Source organism: Anser cygnoides, chromosome 1 (genome assembly GCF_040182565.1).
Source record: "Anser cygnoides isolate HZ-2024a breed goose chromosome 1, Taihu_goose_T2T_genome, whole genome shotgun sequence".
NCBI classification, from domain to species: domain Eukaryota; kingdom Metazoa; phylum Chordata; class Aves; order Anseriformes; family Anatidae; genus Anser; species Anser cygnoides.
The window spans coordinates 31,796,434-31,819,538 of NC_089873.1; the positions used below are offsets into that span (position 1 = coordinate 31,796,434).

General features: G+C 36.7%; 1 protein-coding gene across 2 annotated transcripts in view; it reads left to right on the forward strand.

The window, feature by feature from the left end:
- The window catches only part of CNTN1 (contactin 1), a 249,712-nt gene that overhangs the window by 141,289 nt on the left and 85,318 nt on the right, over positions 1-23,105 (forward strand). For both annotated transcript variants that reach the window (XM_066991953.1, XM_066991949.1), the window contains exon 3: positions 11,574-11,715. In XM_066991953.1, coding sequence (XP_066848054.1) covers positions 11,649-11,715 — 67 coding nt within the window. In that variant the 5' untranslated portion in view covers positions 11,574-11,648. The remainder of the gene's footprint in view (positions 1-11,573; positions 11,716-23,105) is intronic.

Here is a 23,105-nt window from a genome sequence, read left to right on the forward strand (position 1 = left end):
GTTTAAATATATATATATTTTATTGTAATAGTTTGAGAAATAGAAATACCAAATGACCTAATATGTGTTGCCATAATGATTCATTTGACAGATGCATTAGCAGACCACGGAATGTGATACAGAGCAGTTTTTGGTAGTTATAAATAGTAGCATCTTTCACATTGCCTTTTAAGATGACTAATAATGCATACTGGAGTATGTTGTCATTGTGTCTCCATCAGTACAGAAGCACAGAGAAGGTAATGAAAGTAATGATGCTATTTCAATTTCTGATATTGATTATTGTGTGTAACATTTTGTCTGTTCTTCTCTTCTAATTTCATCTGTACATCAGGGAGATAATTTTATTTTTTTTTTCCAAAAAAATTAAGGTAATGTGAAAGGTACCTTACATGCTTCACCTGTTAAAGTAGTTCAACTGAATATCTGAAGTATTTAAAAAAACGTGAACACATTGGGGAGGAAAGAGGTCAGGGTGGAAGGAAGACAAGCACAGAAGAATGTGTGTGTAAAAGTTCATAAATTAAAGCACTTGCAAATGATTTTCTTTAAAGAAGTTAATGTGTGGATATTCTTGATTTGTAGATGTACCAACACATCCCCTAAGATATCAGATAGCAATACTGCTGACTTGGCATTTTCAGGCTAGAACAATAGGTGTGCAGGAACTGTAGGTAGATGTTTAATGGAGTCTGTAGTGATTCCCTTTTGTTGCTTGGAAGAAGCTAGAGTTGCTGCAAGACGTTATGGCATTACTTTGCAATCAACTCCTTCTAAATGAGATGGTTATTTTGAGTTCTTGGCATATTGCCATACTAAAATAGCATCTGTGAAAGAATACACTTGTATGTTACATTCAACAGACTAATTATCACCTAAAATATATGTAATTATTTGAAATTAGCCTATTAGAATTAGAATTACTTACTAATGTGACTTTGATAACTATAAAGAAATGTCTTTCTTCTGTCTGACTTGCCTAATCTGTATTTATCTACATATCAAAATGTATTTTTTTGCCACAACAATGTGAAAATTGGAACAAGATCTTTGAAATACAGTTTTCTAGACTTCACTCCTGTGAACAGATAAGTGTCTCCTGTGATTTTGCTCTGTGTTCATCTTACACTTAAGTCTCTTAAATATATTTCAGACACTTTAGTAGATCAGACCTTTAGCTCTCAATTCTGTTGTTTTTTTTTGTTGTTTGTTTGTTTGTTTTGTTTATTTAACTTTTTTTTTTCCTTTGTATTTAAGGAAAAAAAAAAGGCAAAGCAGAATGATTTGTATATGTAAATTTGAGTGGGGCCCCTCAGGCTCATGGTCCTACTTCAGGCTGGTACACACACACACACAGAATAGAAAGCCCCTCACCCAGGAAAATAGTTAGAGATGGAATTTATTAAGAAAACAGAACACACTTTGCTAATCAGGGAAGGGCATGGCCAAACAAGCATAATCACCAGCCCACTCTTTACATACAGCCATACACTTTTATCCCATTATGCATTTATTTTCCCACATTAATTCCTCCCCATTTCACCTCAAGGTGATTCAAGGTGCTTTTTTTTTTGTTTTGTTTTTTTCTGAAAAAGACTTTAAATATTCAAAGAGCTTGGAAAAAGATTTTAACTAAGTGCAGTAATGACATCAGTATTCTTTCTTATTACCATGTGAACATCTGATTTATGGTGTTTCTCAGATATAGTGGTTTTGACTGTGGGATTCATACAAAGGCTGTTCTAATCATAGAACCATAGAATGGTTTGGGTTGGAAGGGACCTTAAAGATCATCTAGCCCCAACAGCTCTGACATGGGCAGGGACACCTTCCACTAGATCAGGTTGCTCAAAATCCCATTCATCCCAGCCTTGAGCATGTCCAGAGATGGGGCATCCACAACTTCTCTGGGCAACTTGGAAGAATTTCTTCCTTATATCTAATCTAAATCTATGCTCTTTCAGTTTAAAGCCATTCCCCCTTGTCTTGTCACTGCATGCCCTTTTAAAAAGTCTCTCTACAGCCTTCTTGTAGGCCCCTTTAGGTACTGTAATCCTGTTATAAGGGCTCCCCAGAGCCTTCTCTTCTCCAGGCTGAACAACCCCAACCTCTCAGCTTGTCTTCACAGGAGAGGTGCTCCAGCCCTCTCATCGTCCTCATGGCCCTCCTCTGGGCTTGCTCCAATAGGTCCATGTCCTTCTTGTGCTTGGGGCCCCAGGCCTGTTTACAGTGCTCGAGGTGGGGTCTCACAAGACCAGAGTACAGGGGGAGAACCACCTCCCTCAACCTGCTGGCCACTCTTCTTTAGATGCAGCCCAGGATACGGTTGGCTTTCTGGGCTGCAAGTACACATTGCTGGATTGTGTTGTGCTTCTTGTCAACCAACACCCCCGGGTCTTTCTCCTCGGGGCTGCTCTCAATCATTCTCCACCGAGAGTGTATCTGTACTTGGGATTGCCCCAACCCAGGTGCAGGACCTTGCACTTGACCTTGTTGAACTTCCTGAGGTTCACACAGGTCTGCTTCTCAAAGTCCCTCTCAATTGCATCCCTTCCCACCAGCATGTTGACTGCACCACACAGCTTGGTGGCATCAGTAAACTTGCTGAGGGTACGCTTGATCCCACTGTCCATGTTGTCAACAAAGATGTTCAACAGTGCTGGTCCCAATACCGACCCCTGAGGAACACCAGTCATTACTGGTCTCCACTTGGACACTGAGCCGCTGACCACAACTTTTTGAGTGTAACCATCCAGCCAATTTCTTACCCACCGAGTGGTCCATCTGTCAAATCCATGTCTTCAATTTAGAGACAAGGATGTCATGCAGGACAGTGTCAAATGCTTTAATGAGTCCAGGTAGATGATATCAGTTGTTTTTTCCTTATCCACCAATGCTGTAACGCCATCATAGAAGCCTACCAGATTTGTCAGGCATGATCTTCCTTTAGTGAAGCCATGTTGGCTGTCACCAATCACCTCTTTATTTTCCATGTGCCTTAGCATAGTTTCCAGGAGGATCTGTTCCCTGATCTTTTGCAAGGCACAGAGGTGAGACTGACTGGCCTGTTGTTCCCCAGGTCTTCCTTTTTTCTGTTTTTAAAAATGGGGGTTGTGTTTCCCCTCTTCCAGTCAGTGGGAACTTCACCAGACTGCCATGACTTCTCAAATATGATGGACAATGGCTTAGCAACTTCATCCGCCTGTTCCCTCAGGACCCATGAATGCATCTCAACAGGTCTCATGAACTTGTTCACCTTCAGGCTCCTTAGAAGGTCTCAAACCTGATCTCCTAGGGTGGTTCTTCATTCTCCCAGTCCCCTGCCTTTGCCTTTTGCGACCTGGGTGATGCAGCTAGAACTCTTGACAGTGAAGACTGGGGAAAAAAGTTGTTGAGTACCTCAGCCTTTTCTATATCCCAGGTAACCAGGTCTCCCATCTCCTTCCAGATAGGGTCCACAATTTCTCTAGTCTTCCTTTAATCGCCAGCATATCTACAGAAGTTTTTCTTGTTGCCCTTGATGTCTCCGGCCAGATTTAATTCTATTAGGATGTTAGGTGATCTAATCTGATCCCTGGCTGCTTGGACAATTTCTCTGTATTTCTCCCAGGTTACCTGTCCTTGCTTCCACCCTCTGTAGGCCTCCTTTTTGTGTTTGAGTTTGGCCAGGAGCTCCTCATTCATCCATGCACGCCTCCTGGCATTTTTGCCTGACTTCCTCTTTGTTGGGGTGCATTGCTCCTGAGTTTGGAAGAGGCGATCCTTGAATATTCACCAGTTTTCTTGGATAGCTCTTCCTTCCAAAGTTTTATCTCACGGTACTCTATCAGGCAGATTCCTGAAGAGGCCAAAGCCTGCTCTCCTGAAACCCAGGGTAGTGAGCTTGCTGTGCAGTGCATGTCAATGCATGTCCCCAGTTGATGAAGCATTAAGAGAGAGTTCTGTTTATTCTGTGCGCCTCTGGGGCTATGTTGTGGTTGATAAAGAATATATACATGAAAATTATCAACTGATAATTAGCAGATGATAAAATAAGCTTTCCCAAAAACTGTGTTCATCTGAAAACTATGGAAACAATGCTTCTGTTGTAGGTAATGAAAAGTATGATAATAGTCACTTATCTTCTGAAATGTTCAGAGTCTACCTCATGAGTAAGCATTCTTGAAAAGCAGCCTTTAAAACTTAGAAAACATTCAAAATGGTGTATGGCAGCTCAAATGTGTAAAAAATGACCATGGATCTCACCAATAGCTATTCTGAAATGTGTAATCTTAAGCCAAAATGCACAAATAACACATTATTCCAAAATGCAGTAGCAAGTTCTCGTAAACATTGAATTGATTTTCCTTTTTTCTCCTCTTTGCAGCTGCTAGTCTGATTCGAATTGTTTATTCACAGGATGAAAGAGATGTTTTTAAGCATTCTCAACAGTTGCAAGTGATTGATGTAAATTAAAAAAAAAAAAAAAGAAGCTACTCTGATTTAAAGAGAGTTGCTAGGAAACATGCAGTTTGAAGATGAAATCTCCCACTGAGCTTGTCTTTGGCTGTAGAATAGGAAATATGTTATAGGGTGTCCTGAGTTACCGATTACGTGAATAAACTGTTAAATTTTTATAAATATAAATACATCTGCCGTGAACTTATTGAATACACATGATTCATTCCCATATCTTCATTTAGTGATGAATTACAAGGTATTACTAAACTCAAGAAAATGTGAAAATCAGATAGAAAATGGCAAGAGAGATATGAAGGTTTTCATAATGTCATTTCATTTTCTGAAACATCAGATGAATTTTTTCTTAGATATGGATCTAATGTATTTGAGATTTAATTTCAAGATGATATTCTGAGTACTCAAAGCAATCAGCGTACCCATTCTTTTCTTTTTTAAACTTAAAATTGAAACTGCAAGGATAACAACAATTATCGTCTTAATTTTATTAGAGAAGTTAGTATATTTTGCCCCTTGAAAGTTGTCGGATGAAGTAACCAAAATGTTCTCTTTATCATATGAAAGAGTGCATACTTTTAGTAATTGATATTTATTTGTATTCATGGTGACTTTTTTCATGCTAGTTTTAGAGCAGTGGGTGTGTTCAATTATCTTGGATTCAAGGGTAAACTAATTGGCTTTAAGACACAAATGGAAGCTAGTATAGGAACAGAGCAGTGTGCTGTTCTCCATGATACTCTGTGTTTGGCAGGGGTTTATTGATTTTTGTTAGCTGAAAATTTCTACCAGGCAACCTATAAGCAACATAGCCCTTGCAGCATACTTTCAGAAAAGCATGGGCAATGTCTGTGAAGAACGGCAGCAGTAAGTGATCTTTTTCTTACTTATTACCTTAGAAGAAAGAACAGCCACTTGCTGATAGAGCAGAACCTGTGAATAGGGACTTGGAGGACTGGCTGCCTGACCCTTTGCTACTGACATGCTGATTAAGGACAGTGTTTCAGAACAGCTGAGCCACACTACATTATCTGAAGGTATCTCAAAATAAAAACTTTTTGCAGCGCAATGACTCATGAAAAGTAACTAAGCCGTATTAATAATTAATAGTAAAGCTGAGTTGTTGATCTTGTTACAAATTAGGATATGCCTAACCTTTCTAAAAAAGTATGTTTGTAATAGCAGTCAGTACTAAATGACCCTTCGTTGCAGTCATTGATTAACTGCAACATGAGATAGGCGTGTGACCACTGTAAAACCCTTGTAGGGAAAAGAATCCTTATTTATAATGAATTGTGAATGCAAATAAGAAAAATAAGACATCTTATTAGTTGCATGAGCTGTTTGAGAGGACAAACTAACAGAAACTCCAAAGAAAGAGTGAAAAAAAATGAAAATGGAAGGGATGAGGTAGCAGGCAAGCAAAGTCCCATAAGGCTCCTTAATTGCTTAATCAAAAAGCAAGAGTACCTACTGAGCAACCAGCTGAAGAAATTATTGAGTCTTGAAGTCTGGATTCTTAGATGTGTAAATACAAAAGAAGCAGGAGGGTTAAATCCACAGTGTGATTAACTACCAGCATGTTTTCCTATGTTAAAAAATAGTGCATTATAAAATTACAATGAAAAGCTGCTTGTAACAATGAGGTTGCAATTCAAGTACGTGGTATCTTCTGTATCTTACATCAGTCTTCTGCAATAACATATTTTTGTTTCTTCTTATAGGCTTTATGTTTTCTTGATGTGTTGATAAGGTGCTATGGCTTTCAAGTGCAATAGGCACAGCTCATAACATGTCTAGAGAATCTTTTTGCTTGGTTATTTGTGCTTATTAATTTAGCCTAAGTATATTAATGAACAGAAGCATTTATTTATTTATTTACTTAACAATATGTAAAAGATAGAAGATCATCTTATTTATGGGCCATCAAGTTGAAGGGTTTCTTAGCTGGCTTTTGTCCATGTGAAATGAAGAAAGTAGCTATACTCTTTAAAAAGAGTGGTATAGAAAATACTAGAAGCACACTTCTGCTGGTGACTCACTGTTTGGACCAATGGTCAACTACTGGGGGCAGCAGCATGGGTTTTGAAAGGCAGAAATTTGAAATTGCATTTACATGTGAACAAATCTGGCAAAAATGAAGAGTATAATTATAGGAATCAAAGGTGATCAAAAGGAAATAAAGCATTTCTATACAAGCCTTTCTGAAAGGAATTAAAGCCACTTATTGACTCTAAGAGATAGACAGCTGTCATCTAAAATCTTTTGTAGACACAGCAGTGCTATAAGAGCAGGGCTGACTTGGAAGTTTACTTACGGTAATCCCAGAGCACTGTAATGAGATAAATCTGTGTAGTGGGAAGGAGCTTGGCTGTCATGATTTTTCTGGTAATAGAGAAGAGCAGGAAACACTAGTGGTTAAAGTATTGGTTTCAGAATTAGATCAAGGGTTTGGGGATAGTGGTTGAGAAGACAGATTTTTGAATAAGGTGTAATTCACCTTCTAATGTCACAGTCTAACCTAAAATTCATTACAAAATTAAATTGCAAAGACCAAAATAGTAGATGACAATGGATGATACAATAAATAATATGTGATGTGCATCGTTATTTTATTTAACTTCAAAAGTTTGTTGGTAATTCTAAATACTAAGCAAGTAATAAGATTTTTGAGGAACTACTTATCATAGCAAAAAAATGCAACCTCTTCTCAGAAAATCGGGATAACAAGCAGTTAGATGCTTACTAAAATCACAAAAAGAGCCTGAAATAATAATAATAAAAAAAATACAAAACACTGATTAGGTTGAAGTATTGTGTTGCTCCTAAAAAGCTTTGATTATAAGTTTCCACTGTGTTAATTTACTAGAAAATTATTGCAATTATGTATATTCATGTTTTGAAAAAGGGTGGAGAACCCGAGATTTCCTCTAGATTTTTGTATCTATTTATAGTCTAATCTGGACGGAATCTCTACCAATTCTAAAACTTGAATGTGTGTAATTATAATGATATAGCAGGAAATGAGAACTGCAACAAGAATCTTGATTTACCTCTCTTAGCTGTGTGTACCAAGCCAGAGCTCCTAAATACTTTCCTTTGCCCCCTCTCCATCAGTTCTATACTAGGGATTCCTAAGGGGGAGCCCTGAGCAGGTGTCAGGGGCTGATGCAGCTCCCATGCTGAAAGCCTCAGGAAAGGAAGATCTCATTGTGGTAAAAGCTGAGATTTAATGACACACACAACTTGACGACCTTTCTTCTTCCACACTCTTCCAGTCTTGAGGTATCTATCATTAATTTTCTAATATACAACTGCAAGCTGATTCTCTGCTTCTCCCAGCTCTTCCCTTTTCACTTTGTGCTAGTCTAGCTGATATACAACAGATTAAATAATCTCCCCCATCATATCTTTTCCTTCAGTCTTTTGGTCTCTTGCTGTGGATAGTGCAGACTCCTCATCCTCCTGTATCTTCATCTACCTTCATTTCCTTCTCCATTGCTTTTCCTCTCTATCTTTCTTTCTGACTGCCCCTTCAAGTTAATTTATTACTTCTATCCTCCCACACTTCAGTTATGTGTCCCACCCAAGGTCCCTTCCCTCTGTGATGCTGAGTTCAGTTTCTTTGCTTACTCTTCATCCCTTTAACATCCCCACTCTTGCTCCCATTTTCACTGTAGACCTCTGTTCCTCCATATATCCCCACTGTCTTAATTTCAAATCTAGTAGTTTCTGTAGTTTAGTGGCACTGCTTTAGATCTTCTGACCTTTATTCATCTGACTGGCTTACCTGCTCTTTTACCTTTGCTTTTGTGATTAGATTATGAGTGCTTTATATTCTTGCAAAGTGATGATGTCATCTACAGGTTTATATTAAGAAGGGAAATGATGTAAAACCATCTATTTCATAGCTGTAAAGCAAGTGGTTTTGCTTCTTAATGAAGGCAAAAGTAAGTAGTGAAGACCTGAAGAAAGCTACACAGAATAAGGAAGAAAATGTAGACATTTTCCGAAGTGTTTTTTTTGTTTGTTTGTTTGTTTTTTTTTGAGAGATTAAAGAATCATTGTGATTTGGTAGTATAAAGAGGCAGGTCTTTCCTTTTGTCCTGGGAGCACCCAGATCATAATGAAGCATCATAAAACACTGCAAGTCTCCGGAGCAGTTCTGGGAGGTCCCCATGCTCAAAACTGAATGTGCTTTCTATTCGGCAGTCAATGTCCCAGTTTTTCCTCACTTCCTCTGGGAGGACTGCACTCCAGACAGCTCTCCAGGAGTTTTCTCGAATCTAACAAGGCAAAGGCCCCGTAGTCATGTTTTGGGAAACTGAACTGAAGAAGGGTTATAAATGTGCTAATGAGCATTAGATAGTAATTAAAGTGTACACATTTGCAGTTAAGTGCTTGCTCATTTTATTATATATTTTTAAAATCTCTTACTCATTTGCTGAAATTGTGATGCTTTGTTGTTAGAAAAAGAGGATAGTATACTGTGCAGGCTAAATGGTGTAGAACCAGGCAAGCAATCATTCTCTTCTTTTACAGGGCAGAAAAGCGAGTCATACTAATGACTTCTTTTGTTAGGGAATGATTTTTACTTAGCCAACAATGGCCTTCTCTCTCTGCAAGGAAAGAAAAGATGAGAGCTATAAAGCAAAAAAGGCAATAGATGACACCACATGAGCATTGCAGCTCACAGTGCTGCCTCCGCTGGGAGTGCTGCTCCCTCAAATCCTCCTGGGTTCACACTTGGGCAGTTGGGTAGTAGCATCACGTACAGTCACGCTGCTTCAGGCATACAGAGGATAACCCGTGCACTGTCTCATCTAATAGCAGGCAGTTCTGCTGGAATTCACCAGAGCAGTGTGAAGCGGTCTGACTTCTCTTCCACAAGCTGAGCTAAATCAGCAGAGATGTGCTGTATACGCAGAACTCACCCAACTGAAATAAGTGAGAGCAAGGAAAGGATTTGAATCCTGGCAGGGGGGATATTTTTGTATCTGAATAAAATGAGGTATTTATAGCATTCACTGACACAATTTTTATTTACTGGAATTTGAAGCAGTGTTCAGACTACATTTTCTGAGCCAACAGAAATGCATTTTCAGAGAGCTAGGGATGAGAGTATCTTTCCAGAAAGAACGTGAATTTTGCAAAAGAGAGGGATGAGGCATCTTCTGTTTGCAGTGGTGCTTGTAACGTCAGAGAGAGCGCACAGGTTTACTCTTAGCAGTTTCATCTGTCAATACATTTGAACACAGCTATTATCACCCTGAGTTACTGTGTAATTATTACTGTTCCCACCAGAGTTAGTTTCATTGCTGTTTAATTATGTGCATTATTTCAGAGGGACTGTGCAATTTAATTCATGTCACTGAAATAAATGTTCCAGGAGAGGCAGTGTCATACCATGAGAACCTTCATAGTCAGGATCTGGATACTGGACATGTATACAAAATTGTTTGTAGATATAACCTACCTCTGTCTTCTTGAGGAGTCATACAGACACAGCAGTTCATACCTCTCCCATTTTAAGATGGATGCCTAAAATAGCTGTGAATATCCTTTGTTTAGCAGAGCAAAGTATAATGCTGGAGTCTAAAGAAAGTTCAGTGCCTACAGGAGCAAGAGAGCAACATTGGTTATATTCTGCCACTTGGATCCACCTACAGGATGCATATGCATTTGTTGCCAATGTAAGAGTCTTTTTCCAGGGAATATTTCTAAATCAATCCTACCTCTTGGGATCACTGTACAGGTCTTTTACTTGTTTTGCTGAATAATGTTTTCATGTAACAGCCATGATTTTCACAACTATTAATACAGTTTAGACATGCTTGTTAAAAAGTTTTCAACTTTACAAGAGAACAAGAGTCCAGGTAAAAGGTAGAAGCTATGGTCAGAGTCATCAATACCATGACAATGGGCAACTGGAAAACAGTAGCATCAAGACTGCATCCCACAAAAAGTGACAAAGCCATGTTAACATGTAAACATGTGCTAGGATACACTGTACTGAAGGGTATTTAACTACACATTAGCATATTTATGTAATGAAATAGTAACAAAATTTATAAACTGAGCAGAGCAGGTAATATTTTCACATGCCCAACATATGACAATATTCTGTCAGGGATGGAAGCCTTGCTTTGTGTGAAGGCCATAACTTAAACAGTGCTACAATAGAACCAATCAAGAGAAGACAGGAGGAGTATGAACAAGATATGATGGATGTAAAAGGATCATATATGTGTTTTTATATATGCATGGCAAGAAATCCATTAAAGAAAAAGGAAAATTACACACTTCAAAAAAGCTGACACATTGCCCTAAAGAAATAGATAACAACCACCAGACAGAAGGAAGAAGCTAGCAAAATATTGCTTGAGAGAAGTAAAAAATGTTAAGTATTTTGGAAAATGGTATCTAAAATCTCAAAATATTCAAAAGAAGCTGCATGTTTCTTTAGTTTCAATTTAGTATATATACAGGAAGAATTTCTCTCATTGGGAGAAAAGGCTTTAAATATGACATTGCAATAATCATTATGTTCAGCAATGAAAAGGAAATGCATAAAAACTAATATTGCCTTTCCATAGGATCATGAATTGTATGCTAAAAGTTTTAAAGGAATGATATACTAGACAACATAAATGAATCCTTAAAAAGATTCATATACTTTGGTTTCACTGTATTTTTTTTCTTGTAGACTTCGAAATCATTAATTATAGTGTAGTACTTACTGAGATTGGGGAGGACAGAATCTGCATGTTCCTTATGTTGTTGCAAACTACATAATACTTTAACACATCTAATACTGTGAAGTGTTGTCACAGAAATGATCTAGATCCAATGCAAGGCATACTTCTGATTTAGGAAGATTGATCTAATAAAGGATGTTCACTATTGACAATTGCTATATTACTTACTATCACCAGGAAACCTGAGTATCCTTAAAGAGCATGCTGTCTGAATAGAAGAGATCATTATTTTAATCCATTTATCCAAAAGACTCTATCCTTTAGTATTCTGTTTAGACAGATATTATGGCAAGCTAAATGTGATATGAGATAAAACCTTGTTTCAGAATTATTTACTCCTTTTTATTTCTCTCTCATCAGGTGGTTTTAGTTCTCTGAATACTGGTGTTGCAAGGCAGAATTCCTTTTGAGATAATCTCTGAATAGAAGATAACCATGTGGTTCTTCATCGGTCATCTTATTACATTCTGTTTCATCTTCTGTGAGAGCGGTCATCTTCACGGTAAGATGACCTTACGTGTTAATTCATTTAACTGTTTTAAGCTCTGTTCATTCCAAGGTCAATTATGCTATTTGTATAGCTCCAGTTCATTTGTGCAGATACAATGAAATACTAAATGTGAATAAGAAAGCTGTAAGGAAGCATACTTACTACAATGGAAGACATAATTAAAAGCTTGCAAAAACTGAACTTTAAATTTTTTTGTCTATTCTAATTTGGCATACAGAATTATTTTTTTCTCTATAGTCATCCAAGATTATAAAAAATGTATCAACCATCTAGTTGTGCACAGATAATCAACACAATTGGAAGAATGGAAATACGCCCACAAGAAGACACAATAAACAGAAAAATCTATAATGTAGACATTATCTAAAATTCACAAAATCTGTATTTCCTATCAGCACAGCATAGTGGTAATTTTCATAACACCGTGAGGCAATGCTGCATGTACTGACTTTAATCTGAAATTACAAACAGTAAAACTTTTCATAAATACAGATGCTGCCATAAACATTAAAAATTGCAGGAGGTATATCTCTAATATCTGAAATTACAGAGGTGTTTGCAACTCAAATTTTGGTTCAGTTCTAAAAGATAGAAGGAGCTTTTTGGAAAGTTAAAATTCAGGATTGAAATCTAGTTTCCGTTCCAATCCTTCCAAACAACTTTGAAATTTGTAAAGCCTGTTTCAGACATCCTTGTCAATTTAAATGATGCTGGGTTTTAGTTGCCATCATGAATTGGATTGTCAACATAAATAGAGCTCTCCTCAAGAAAGAGAATGTTTTACTTTTGTACAGACTGCATGGATTGAGATCTGAGCATGTAAAAAGCAAAATAATTAAATTGTGCATACACAAAATGATGACTGAGGTTTGAGAAGTGCAAATATTGTGTACTAATGATGCAGTTGTTTTCTAATGCATATCAAGGTAGGCTGTAGATCATTCCCTACTTTGTGGGGAAAGTTATTCATAAAACTAGTTTTACTGCATGTCATAAAGCATACTGATATGTTTTTTTTTTGTTTTGTTTTTGTGGGTGATGGCTCTTACATAATTACGTAATGAGTCTGTAACTGAAATAAGCAGTTCATGATCTTGTTTAATCTGGCCTACCATTTCAGGTATCAACTCAACACTATCATGAGACCATATTGTTTGTATTATTGAGTCCAAAAATATGATTAATATTTGACGTAAGCACACTACCTTTAGGAAGTTACTCTGTAGATCACAGGAGTGCTTATTCACTTAGTGAGAACACTATTTTATTCTATGAAGGGTTTAAACTTGATTCTTTACTCCAAATCTGAGTTTGCTGGAGGATATACTGACACCTAATAACAAGATTTTAAAGGTCTTGATTTTTATCCTTTACAACATATTTATTAGGTGTTTTAAGAGTTTTGTCTTTATTAAGATAAGAGGGTTATTGATGGCACCAAAATAAACTAAAATTCACAACTTTAATTTAATACTGGGCTTTTCCTGAAAAAAGGCTGTCAGCTACCACCAGTAGTAACATGACGCATGATTTCATTTTAACAAAACTAGCCAAAGAAGTGCTGGACATTGACCGATAAAAAAAGGTGTATGAGTCAACCACTGACAAAAAATGTCCAGTTGATCTCTTGATGGTCAGCTATGAATAATCAACTAATGATGAATGCTATTACTTGTGTATTATGTACATTGCAGTTGTGCCCAGAAGCAAGAGATCACAGAATCATAGATTAGTTTGGGTTGGATTGGAAAGGACCTTAAAGATCATCTAGTTCCAACCTCCCTTGCCGTGGCAGGGCCACCTCCCACTAGACCAGGTTGCTCAAAGCCCCATCCAACCTCTGGGGCTTGGCATCAGAATGTGCCTCATGCCAGATGCCTTATAATGACATTGGAAGATGGTGTGCTATGAGTGTCACTAGCAAGTGACATAGAAAGAAGAAAGATTAGTCTGATGATGTTGAATGTAATTTGAGTGTGCACTGATATGGCAATATGCATTTTATCTTTCATTTGACTGTAATTGGTTATGGTAGGTTCATGTGAGAAAAATAGAAGGCATTGGTGTGAAGAGTTTTGAATGTGGGGAGGTTCTAATAGCGCTGGTTGTAGAAGGCTTTTCAAGTTCAAAGAAAATTCCTAACTCATCTTTTGTTAAGGAATAAATCCAGGACTTGCATACATTTTTCATCAAAAGCCAAAGATAAGACTTACTGCCACCATTAAGGACTACAGCACCATGCTCCAATGTGGAGGATTCATAGTCTTATACAATCGCAGGGAGTTTGTTATCTCTAGTGCATTATTAAAAGGCTGAGTAGCACACACACACTCTGCTGTTGGACCAGCTCTACTTTGCATAAATAATTAAATACCCATTTGAGTTAAGAGAGAGTCTGCTCCTGTCGTCTGGGAATTTTAGCACCCTTTTAGATTACATAAATATGAATCTGCAGTCTTTGCTCTGCCCTAGCACTTGAATCTTGCTAGAGGGTTTCTCATTTCATATGAGTGCTAGAGCTGCTGGTAGTTAGTCTTAGCAAATTTTCTTTTTCAATGTATTTCTTGGCAATGAAATGTCATGGAAACCAGAAAATGCATAGCTACCGTAATCAAGATGAAATAAAAGGGGTTGCTTGAGAATGTTCACAGGATGGTTACAAAGGGAAAAATAGCTACTGTAGAGAAAGAAAGAGCACCATTAGGGTTATCAGGTCAAGATTTAGGAGGTATTATTCTACACGTGATGCCATTGAGGGGAATACAATGTCAATAGTAATGGAGAATATGAAAATCGAGGGCAGTTTATGAGTAAAGATCATAACTTCTCATTTCAGTGACAAGATAGATCAAGGATCATGGCGAATAGACGAGTTAGCAGGAAAAAGATGTTGAAAGCAGAATGTTCAAAAGATTGCTTCAACAGTTTTTAAGAAAACATGGGCTTTCATTTGAAGTATTTTTGGCTCAAGTTGTCTCCTGTAGTCCCGGATGCACAGTTCTAAGGTGATTCTATGTGAGTTGCCTTCGGGCAAACTGATCCATGACCAGAGTCACCAGACAAGGATTTTGCAACCCACGGCTCCTAAACAGACCTACTGTATGAACTGCTCTAGGGTCAGGAAACCCATACTTTTCAGAGTCAATGTCCTTTGAGATGTCTCACTATACAGTCTGTCTCAAGTACAAAGACAGCTGCCAAAAAGGTTGAAAGTATTGAGAATTCATGCTTTGGATAAAACCATGGAAGCTTCCAGGCATAAGTACTGGAAGTATCTTGGAAGCATGGAGGTAGGAAGCTGAAAACCTGAACGCCAGTCTGACTTGAAATTTTCAGAATTTGGCCTGCAAGGGTCGCAGTTATTTTGGCACTCTGTAAGCCAAGGATTGTGACCTATTTTCAAACAAATCTTTTTCCTACTACAGGAAATTTACATGTTGTTGTTGTTGTTTTTCCAAAACCAAAATACATGTTTTTTTTTAGAATTTTGGAGTTTTCCCTGGAACAAGACCCCTGACTTCTGTTTTATGGTAATCAAAGGCAGAAGTTAAAAATTGTTTCAATGACAAGCCATTTCCCATCAGAGTGGAATGTGCAGTTACTTGAATGAAGCGAAGCAAACATTATATGAATCAGTGCATCAGAAGTTTAGACAGAGATCATCTTCTGCTATGAGACAGGAGCAATATTTATTTTTCAGGTAAATTAATGCTTGAAATGTAGTCTTGCAGATATAAGTTGATGAAAAAGCCGTAAGCAATTTGGTCTTTGACTTACTGATAGACAGTTATAGTAAGGGTTGCTTTTCTAAGTACATTTGAGCAGTGTAAGGCAAAGGAAAGCAGCAAATCACTCCTCAGGGAACATCGAGATGATTGTCAGTCCACTGCCAAAAAAGTTATTTCATGCCTATTACTGCTAATATTTGACTCTTCTTCTCTTTCCTCTGACATGTGGGCTCTCTCCAACATACTCCTCAGAGGCCTTTGATTTCTTTTTATGTTCATATCCTATTGACAAGTCTGAATTTTAGACTTTGCTTTCATCTGTCATATCCCATATAAATCAATGAACCAAACTGTATCTTCACTTGGGATAATAAATTGGGCCAAAAGAATTAGGAGTCTGATTCAGAAACAGGCGTGCTTTATTTTTTTTTTTTCTCCAAAAGGCTAATTAAAAACTGCAGAGGGCTTACATTTTGTTGTGCTTAGTTAGTACTCAATTACATTTGTCTATAGGAGGAATCAACAGCAAAAAACATTACGCTGTTCCTCTAATTTTTTCTTTCTAATCAAACTTTCTGACTTGAGACTTCATAGTGCCAAGCCAGGCAGTATCTGATTTTGGGTCAGATCAGGCCTCAAAAGGCAGATTTCTATTCTAGGAAATATTTTAGTTTGTGTAAAATGAGTTGATAGTCCAAGGGTAAAAATGTCAAAAGCACTTCTGTTATTTAGGGAACTTAATGCTTTATTTTCCAAAGTCACCAGGACCCCAAGCAAACTGGTAAGACATAGGGCTTCTCAATACAAGACAGTTATGTTGATGTATAAATGGGGCTGTGATTAGGCAACATGTTGAATTTTTAAGTACGTTGTTGGTATTTCTTATGCACTTGGAAGGCTTGTGTGAGGAGATTGTGCAGAGTAGCTACCGCACTCTAAATACATTTCTAATTTGCTGAGCACTAGCTTTCCCAAAACACCAAGCTGTTAGATTCTTAAGTAACATTTGAAATAGCACTTGTGTTTCTAAGGAGGAATCACCAAAATGACTTAAGAATCTGATAGTCAAATTTGAGTACGCTGACAAGTACTATAATTGGTATTTGTTGGCATTCCTACTGGAAGCGTGAGAAGAGAAGCAAACTTTATCATTTCATTCTTAGGCATAAGTGGATAAAATTTCTTTGCCAAGGGTTGGAGATTTTCATACTAGAAACTTGCTATAAACGAGAAACTACATAATAAACTACATGGCTCATTAAGGACTTCACTGACACATGTGAGAAGGCTAAAGATAGGAGTAATTCTCCTGCCTTTGTCAGTCTGGATAAGTAGAGGAAGCCTTCCCAAAGACAATCTAATCCTTTCTTATAATATTAAGTGGCACTATGTGAGTGGCTACTTTTTCTGTTTAAGTGCTGACTGGCTCTTGGTGATTCATGTCCCTGTAACGTCTTGCTGGCTTTCATTGGTACGTCTTCTCCATCAGGATAACAGAATCTTCTTTCTAGACTACTAAATGCTACATCATGAGTTTTATGGACATGAACATGTTTTGCTTCAGCACATAAGCTTCCCATAAATGCCAAGTGTAATTTTTCCCACCTGATTATTAGAGAAGTGAAAAAAAAAACACCCAGCCCCAAACCTTAAATTATATATGGCTTGCGTTTTCTCCAGCACATTAGGTTCAAATACATGTCATGAACTGAGGTCTGAGCTATACATTGTTTAAAGCTCTTTACCACAACATATGGCATTATCCACAATTGCTAAAGAGAGATATCATCTTTTTTTTTTTCCTAATTAATACACTTAATACCCATTTATCTTGTCTGCCATGTCTCTGCTTGGGTGTTAGAAGATCATTTAATGCTACAGCAGGGTGTTTGACATTTGTAGATACATAATCATAACATGCTCTGTGGTCATAATGCTCAGAAACCTGAAAGTGCCTTTTTTACCTTCCTACAAGCCTGGTAGAAATATTTTGTCTCATTCCCAGACCAACTTGGTTCTGAGCATGAGCTTCTCAGATAGTAGTAGGTCCTCTTTTCTGTGACTTATTGAAAACGGTACAAGATATACTTCTAAATATCAAATGGTTTCTAGGCTTACAATGATGATATGGAACCTGATGAGTTAGTGATAGTTAAGATAATGAATGAATCCATTGCATTTCTATATCCATTAACGTTCAAGGTTAATCTAGCTGTGTGCTGTGTCAACAGATCTTTGTACCTCTCTCCTGTGAAAACATGTAATGGGATACAACAGTGTCAGATAGATCAATACTGATGATAGTGATACTGAATGACTGTCTTGAGCAGACACATTTAGCGATGCTAAATGCCAGAGAAATAGAGAAGTCTACAGGAAGCAGGAGTAGAAGGAGAAGATGTTCAGTAGAATGATAGAATAAAGTTGCTAATGAAAATAATTTTATATTGGTGTGCAGTGGGAGTGATGGGATTTCACTTCTTTTAGCTTCGTTCTGGCATTGACCTCTGGAAAATATTTTACTGTGAATTGCTATCTATACTTATGTCACAATTTGTGTTGGTTTTAGAATCAAGTTGATTCTTATCCAGCACAGGACTTGAACATGTGCTTAACATTAAATTCACAAGTAATCTTGTTTATTTGGATCAACTTATGTTCTTAAATTTTGTGATGAATCATGTTGCTGAAATAATATGAGAGGCCTTTACTGAACATTCATTGTTGTCTTATTATTATTGGCCTCCCATTATTATTTGCCAATATTATTATTTTACCCTTTCTAAAGATGAAGTTAAAAATCTTAATATTTCCAGGAGAAGCTCTTTCAGACATCCCTTAGAAAAACTATTGCCATTTTTGTTGAGAATATGTTTTCATGACAGTGGAATTAGGCATTTATTCATCAGAAAACTACCTGCAAACCTTCTTACAGTTATCTTCAAAAGTAATTGTTTTATGAACAGTCATTCTGAAAGGAAAATTAATATAGCTTTTTACATATTTGCTTTTTTTAAAGCAAAATGATAGTTTCTTTGCTGAAGTATGCAATCCATAGGTTAAAAAACATTCAAATCTTTCTCCCTTTATTTTTCAGCAGTCCCTTTTGGTACATAGCATTTTGGTCTTCTTGTCTTGGAGTCTGGTATTTTTCTATTATGCAACTGAATGATTATATTAAAGAAAAGCACACACTGTCCAGAAGTGTTTGCAGGATTAGGGCCTTAGGATACTTCTACTGCAGTTTCTGGACGTAAGGATTCATAGGTATATATAGCACTGCATGTTTTGCTATCTTCCCTTCACTACATTTCAGTAATATCTATCATCATTTCTTTTTTCTTTTACGTTTGGTACTTTACACATTAATGTTTTTCTGTTTGACATGCGCAAGTTGTTCTTCCCTCCTGGGTAAAGCACCTTGACAGTGATGCCACATCTGGGAGCTGTTCCAGAAGCCTGAGTGCTCTAAAAACAGGTTAAGGAAATGCCTGCACTATTTTGTATAATCAGCTGTTTCCCCTATCAAGAACAAGTTACTTCTCTTTTACTTGTTTGTTTGTTTGTTTTTGTTTTGTTTTGTGTGTGTGTGTGTGTTTTAATTTAAGGATTTAGCAAGATTAAAGACACTTTAGAACAACGAAGGCAAATATGCAAATAGATACCCATTAAAATCTCTTGCCATTGCAGCATGTGAAGCATTTGAGTGAAGTAACTTAACCTTACATTTAGTGTCACATTTAGTCTACTTTCTATTTAATTGCCACATAACTACATATCCACCATTTCTGATTGATCCTTTTAAACACACAACTTTTTTAAAAATTGTGTGGTAATACTGTCCACCAGTCATGACAATTCTGTTCTGAAAGTAAATTTGCGTCATTTTGTACATTCCAGAAAGACAAAGCATTTATAACTTTGTAGACAAGGGGAATATTTTTTTTTTGAAAAAATAGTTTTACTTCTAAATTAAGAATATTCCACAGCTCTTGCATGAATATAGATTATAACTATCCTGTAAGCCATCATGAAAAGGCGTATCTTGTAAAAAATGTAGAAAATGAAGATGTGCTTGAAATCTCTCACAGTATGACATCAAATTCAAAAATGAGAGTAAATGTTAATTGTAAATGTTAATTATTTGCTTATTATCATACTAACAACTTGAAGGTGCACTGATAAGCTGGTATCTTAACATGGTTTAGTGCCCTATCTTTGAATGAGAGCCATTGAAGAAAATCATAGAAGACTAACTGTAAAATTACAATGTACTTTTCCCCTTGAGAATTGTTGGTTTTCTTCCACTTTTCTGTATTTAGATTAGAGAATTGATTTCACAAAATGTGAAAATGAAAAAAGGAAAAGACAGGCAGAAGTCTGTACAAAGTTATTGAACAAGTAAATTTCAGGTTCCTTACAAAATAGTGTCTCAGATCATATAGAAAGTAGCTCTCTATATACCTGTGGCAACTGGCCCTGAGCAGAAGAAAACAGATTATTTGGATGATGGAGGCTATTATATGTTAACTGTAAAACAATGTGTAATTATTATTAGCAGCATCTACCAGTAAACATAGTGGTCTTTGTTTCCCATTTTCCAAATTTTCTTCCATGTGATACAAAAGTCATGATTAAGATCATCAGCTTTTTGCTTCCCTTCCTGTGTAATATATATCAGCCTTATGATTTCTAAAACTATCAACAAAATTTACTTTAGGCAATTTACTCTAGGCAGTTTGCTGTACTTGATCTTGGTCTTTTAACTACTACTGCCATGGAAAACAATGCACCAGAGGCTAAGTCTTGTCTCATCAGTGCCAATTCAGAAAATTCCTGAGTCTCTGAAATTATCCAAGTGATAGAGGGGAGAGAAAAAAACAAACAAACAAACAAAAACAACGTGATTGAACCTAGGAGGAGTCATTAAAATTGGTTTGGCTCTGTAAAACTCAGTACAGAGCAGGAGTAGGATCCTGTATTTCAGCCGTGCTGTGCCAGATGCTCAGGGTTGCCATTTTCTCAGGTCTGTGAAGCGTGATGAGGTTGCTGGGATAGGTTGTTGCAGACAGTTAATTTCTGCAGAAAAATGATTTGTTTATGGGAAACTGGTTTGTAGTTGGCAGTGTTGTCTATACATGCTATTTATACTTCATATTGCTAAAGTCTCTCAATTTTGTGACTAATTGAACATATTAACATGTCCATTACCATACTGTGATTCAGGAGAAGCAGTAGCGTGGGCCAATCTCTCTCTCATTTCCTGGGCTGGAATTTAGCCAGTTAGAATTTTCTGAGAAATAAACATAACCTGACATGCTGAAGTAGCCTTCACAAAGCAAAACATGAAGCAATAGAGTCCCCTCTAGCTCTGCAAAAAGGGAAGTTTGTGTGGTCCAGATATCCTTTTTTTTTTTTTTTTTTTTCTGATTTAAATTATAAAATAGAAAATTGCTGAGTTCATATCTTCAGCTTTATCTGTACCCTTTTTCATATCTAATGTCATATTTAATACAAAAACTATATTCTGCATTAGAAATGGATTTGGGAAAGCCCTACAGACCTTACAGTCCCCTGAAGGCAGATACCAGAGAGATGGTAACTTTACCCCAAGGGACTTTATAGATTAAAACTATACTTCAAGATTTATTATTTATAGATCCAAATGCCGTATCTTTGCAGGCAATAAATATTTTATTCCTATATTTATTGATAAGATCACTATTTCAATACATTTCTGCCTAGGGTTTGTTGGGAAAAAAAAAAAAGAAGAAAAAAAAGGATATTTGTAGGATATTTGTATGGCTTCCAGTAGAGATTATTAATTTTTTGCTAAGAAGGAACAGATAAACTGTTACATTTTTGAATATGTCATGGACAATGCTACCTCTTAGTGCTTGACCTTCTCCATGTTCTTTGGGTGTCTGAGCCCTGCAGAACAAATAAGAAGCAGAAAGTACAGTTGCACTTCTGGTGCTGCACTGGAGTGGAAGAATAATTTCTTTAGGGTAAAGACTGTTTTTGTAGTACAATGTTGATGTATTGGCTGACCATCTGCTCCCTGACCTTCTACGGAGTTTTCTAGATGCTGCTGCAAAACAAGTAAAGCCAACCGTGTAACAGCAGGTGTAGGGCTGGGCCATGCCATTGTTGTCCCCTGCTTCCTGACTCTTCTTAACACTTGAAGACATGGGAGATGAACTGTCATTAGCTTTTGTTGCTAGTGATAGTGCTGCAGCAACTTCAGAACATTCAGCTCCAGGAGGAGGCTTTATTTTTGGGTTCAGTGCCAGCAGGCTCACCTGGGAGACTCCAGGTCATGTTGCACAGCTACAGTCAAGTAAATCCAGACTCTGCTACGGGAAGATTCATAGCACTTTATTTTAACCATCCATAGGTTAGGTATGTGATACAAGTTTTCTCTGTGGTTGATGAAGAGAGAATGGGATGAATTACCATTCATGGTAAATGTTTGTCTAGTCCCCCTAAAGAAAATAAGTATATGACTGCTTTGGATGAAATCCGTATCTTTCAAAATTTTGTAAGATAAATTCCAAACATCAAGAATCTCACTTTGAATTTGCTACCGTACACAAGCAAATAGACTGAGCAGAAAGAAAAATTAAAGAAGGAATACTTATTCTTGCTATCACTTCATTTATTAAACTTTATCTCCTCTCTGTCATATCATTAAGGTTTGATACACTGGAGTGCTGCAAACCCAGAGTATCCATAAGAAAAGCCTTTTAAAGCCATTTATGTTCCTTGCCACGCAGATTAGAAAATAACCCCTAAAAATATATGTGATTTGAGCAATTCATAGCTGAGAACAAGACAAAAGTAAACAATTAGGCTTTATTTACTGTTCCATATTGGGGGAAAAAAAAAATAACGCACTGTTAAAAAGCTGTTTTTTTTTTCTGTGAAATAAATAAATAAAGGTCGCAATGGTCTTTAATAAACTACATATTTTAACTTGTCTGGTTGTGCTCACACATGCACAGCAGTTTCCATAATTATCATCAGCTTTGCTTCATGACATTATCCTCAATCTGTGAGTAAAATCGATTTTCAAAATAAATTAGAACCTTGAAGGGACTGAATTAGCTGATAATAAAATTAATTGACTTGCCTGAAAGTGATATGGATGCTCTCTCTCAACAGATAAATTATTTGCTATATACTCTAACCTACTGAAATTGATGTTTTGAGTTCAAGATTATATATTCTCTGTGATAGCAGGTTTCTTAATACTATGCAGAATGCAAATAGAAGGCTTCCATTGTACATGAAGAACAACATGAGCAGTTGTGAACAAGTGCTCTTGATGCAATTTTCTCTTCATTATTTCATAGTTATAAGAGGAAAGACTGAAGAGGTAGGTAAAATAACAGAAGATGAAACTCAGATCTAATATCAGAATTTTCATTAAAATTAGGAAGTTCAACAAACAGGTCCAAAACATGAAGACCTTTAGATATTACAATTTAAATATTACATATATATATTTATTTTAAGCATCATTAGACTTCGGAATGGAATTACAAAAAAAAAATTGAAGTCTTACTCGTAGGGTTTTTTTTTGTGAAAAAGACATCTTTTAGTATGATTTGGTATGGTAAATTTGGTAGGATCTACCTAGATCAGGTAGAA